At 40.3% G+C, this 3,145-nt stretch overlaps 1 protein-coding gene across 1 annotated transcript; it reads right to left on the reverse strand.

Annotated features, from left to right (window-relative positions):
- Nucleotides 1-356: 356 nt before the first annotated feature.
- On the reverse strand, nt 357-671 carry LOC119522381 (cytochrome b-c1 complex subunit 7-like; the record flags this gene model as incomplete). Its single annotated transcript, XM_037820894.1, has 1 exon — nt 357-671. A coding segment is annotated over one exon (315 nt), but the record flags the coding sequence as incomplete, so codon positions are not given.
- Nucleotides 672-3,145: the final 2,474 nt, after the last annotated feature.

Raw genomic sequence — 3,145 nt, forward strand, 5'->3', positions numbered from 1 at the left:
CTTCTACCCTTCCTGACAATCTTCATTTTTACACTTTTCTCCAAACCTCTCTCTCCTGTCTTTGCCTATCAGCCTGTAGCACTCCCTGTAGTATTTCTTGAAGTGCAGGTCTCTTATTCACAAACTTGTTCATTGTCTGTCTGTCTGAAAATATTTTAATCTCTCCCTCATTTTTTTGAAATCAGTAAATATTCTTATAAAGTTTAGAATTCAAAAACTCCTACAGTGATTACAATTGATATTTGGTTAAAGTAATGCATTTGTAGCCTAAATAGTTCTTAAATTGTACATTTTAGGTTTTACCAACTTCATAAAGATACTTTGGGGACAGCTGCATACACATTTCAATTACATGATTATTTCTTTTCCCATTCTTCTCTCTCTTTTCTTTCCTGAATAACTTCTTTCAGATATGGTATAAGATAGAATTTATCCTCCTCATATTTTGTGCACTGTTCTTTAGGCAAGATCTCCTGTCTCATGCTGAGGTCCAGTGCTCTCTTAATGTGAAACACCCTGTCATTATAAAGGTTCTCAGGAAGCCTTCTTATGGCTACTTTTACATCTTCATTCTTGGCTATTCTATCATCTCTCATTAATCTCAGTTTATTGAACCTTGCAGCATTGTAATACCATTTTTGAATACCATCCAGCCACTGGCCTGATGCTGAAAAAATAATGTTTGAGTTTCAAGTTCCTCAACTGCATCTGAAACATGCCTGAAAGGTTTTCCCCCTAGCCAGCAGGGCAGCTCACCACTTTGACCTCTCCCTCATTTTTGAAAGACAGTTTTTCAGTTTATAGAATTATTGGTTGGCAGTTCTTCTCTTTCAGTATCTTAAATTTATCATACCACTGCCTTCTTGCCTCATGGTTTCTGTGGAGAAATCTGTACATAGTTTTATTGAGCTTCCTTTGTATGTGATGGATCACTTCTCTCTTACTGCTTTCAGAATTTTTTCTTTGTCTTTGACATTGGACAATCTGATCAGTAGGTGTCTTGGAGTAGGTCTATTTGGATCTATTCTGTTTTGGGGTACACTGCACTTCTTGAATCTGTAATTTTATGTCTTTCATAAGAGTTGGGAAATTTTCAGTGATCATTTCTTATTTTATTCTTTCTGCCCTTTTCCCCTTCTCTTCTCCTTCTGGGAAACACATAACATGTATATTTGTGATATTCATGTTGCCATTCAGTTCCCTAAGACCCTTATATTTTTCCATTATTTCCTCTATGTGTTCCTTTTTGTATAGGATTTCAGATGTCATATCTTCTACTTCATTTATCTTTTCTTCTTCCTCTTCAAATCTGGTTTTGCAAGTCTCCATTGCTTTTTCCTCTCTTCTATTGTGCCTTTCATTCCCATAAGTTCTGACATTTGATTTTTGTCACACTCTCAAGTTACTCCTGATGTTTGCCCAATTTCTTTTTTATATCCTTCATCTCTTTTTCCATATCTTCCCTCTTCTCATTGATTTGATTTTTGAGTTGATTTATGAGATTTGCTTGATTATTAATTAGTTGTTTCAATTCTGTATCTCACTTGAAGTATTAGTTTGTTCCTTAGGCTGGTCCATATTTTTGTATGGCTTTCCTGGTATAGCTCATTTTTAGCTGCCTTGACATCTGATTTTCTTGATTAGTTTATTCTGGAGTTCATTTTCTCTCTTTGACCTAGGGTTTTATTTTTGTTGGCATTGTTCTCTATCTGTTCTTTGGTGTGCAGTTCTACTTATTCTAGACCTCTAACCTAGCTTCTGTTTAGTTGATCTGAATTTTTCACCTCTTCTTTTTCTGGTTCTTGCCCTGCCTCTATGTAACCATTTTGTGAGAGTGTCTCCCCATATATGACCAACCCCAATCAGATTTTCCAAGTCCAGAGAGGCCCAGGTCTCAGGAAAAGGGTATGAAATTTCCCTGAGAATGAGATTTCATAGGTTGTCCGAACCTCCTATGAAGTCTCTAGGCTCTGTGCTTTTCCTATCCTGTCCAGCAGGTTGTGCTTGATAGCTTGCAGCTGCCCACCAGTGTAAAGAGGTAGCACAGGTTCCTTTAATTCTCTGAAGACCCTGTCCCTGCCAGGGGCATGGCTGACTCAATCTGGTTTCTGTTTTCTAGCCACTGCGGTCTGAGTTCTCTGAGGCAGGGCTGCCACTTGAGCTTAGGAAATTATTCCCTTTAGGAAATTGTCTCACTCACTAGATTCATTGCTTTGTCTCTCAGACCTACCTTTGCTCTGCCTTTTCCAGGATCCAGGGGCCAACTGCAAATATCTGAGTGTTTCTGTAATGAGCTGCTTAGAATGGTAATTTCAAAAAAATGAGGAACTGTATGAAACAGCATTCTTGGGGTCTCCAGTGACCAGTCACACATGGCACACTAGCCTGGAGCAAGTGAAACAGCTGAGGTCTCAGCGAAATTTGTAAGTTCCCCCAACCAGTGGTCTGGCACCCCTCCCCACACAGACCCCATGGACTGTCTCACAACTGGCTCCCTGAAGGGAAAACACAATCTGCTGGGAGCAAGAAGGAGGCCTCAACCCAGCCTTAACTGGCTCCCTGAAGGGAAAACACAATCTGCTGGGAGCAAGAAGGAGGCATCAACCCAGCCTCAACTGCAGAATTAATTAACAAATTATTTCATTAGCCTTTGGAGTTGGGGGTGTCTGGGGTATTAGAGAAGGGCTAGGCTCCAGGAAGGGGGGGGCACATAGAAGAAGGCACCAATTCTGTAGCTTCAAAAAGGCTTGTTTTTCTTCTTTTTTTTCTACATGTCCCTTTTCTTCTATTGCTATCTGAACAACTCCTTATCTTTTTATACTTCAGTAGCCCCCTGGCAAGGGCAGAATTAAAGCTGTTGGAGGAACCTACAGCTGGCTCCCTTAGCGGAAAATAACAATCTGCTGGGAGCTAGAAGGAGGGCTCAACCCAGCCTCAACTGCAGAACTAATTAACAAATTAATTAACTTTTGGAGTTGGGGGTGTCTGGGGTGTTAGAGAAGGGCTAGGCTCCAGGAAGCAGGGGCACATTGAAGCAGTCACCCATTCTGTGGCTTCAAAAAGGCTTGGTTCTTTTTCTACATTTTGTCCACCTTTCTTTTATTGCTCTGTGTTGCTTTATCTTTTTACACTCAATAGCCCCTTG

This window comes from Choloepus didactylus, chromosome X (assembly GCF_015220235.1).
Source record: "Choloepus didactylus isolate mChoDid1 chromosome X, mChoDid1.pri, whole genome shotgun sequence".
NCBI lineage: Eukaryota > Metazoa > Chordata > Mammalia > Pilosa > Megalonychidae > Choloepus > Choloepus didactylus.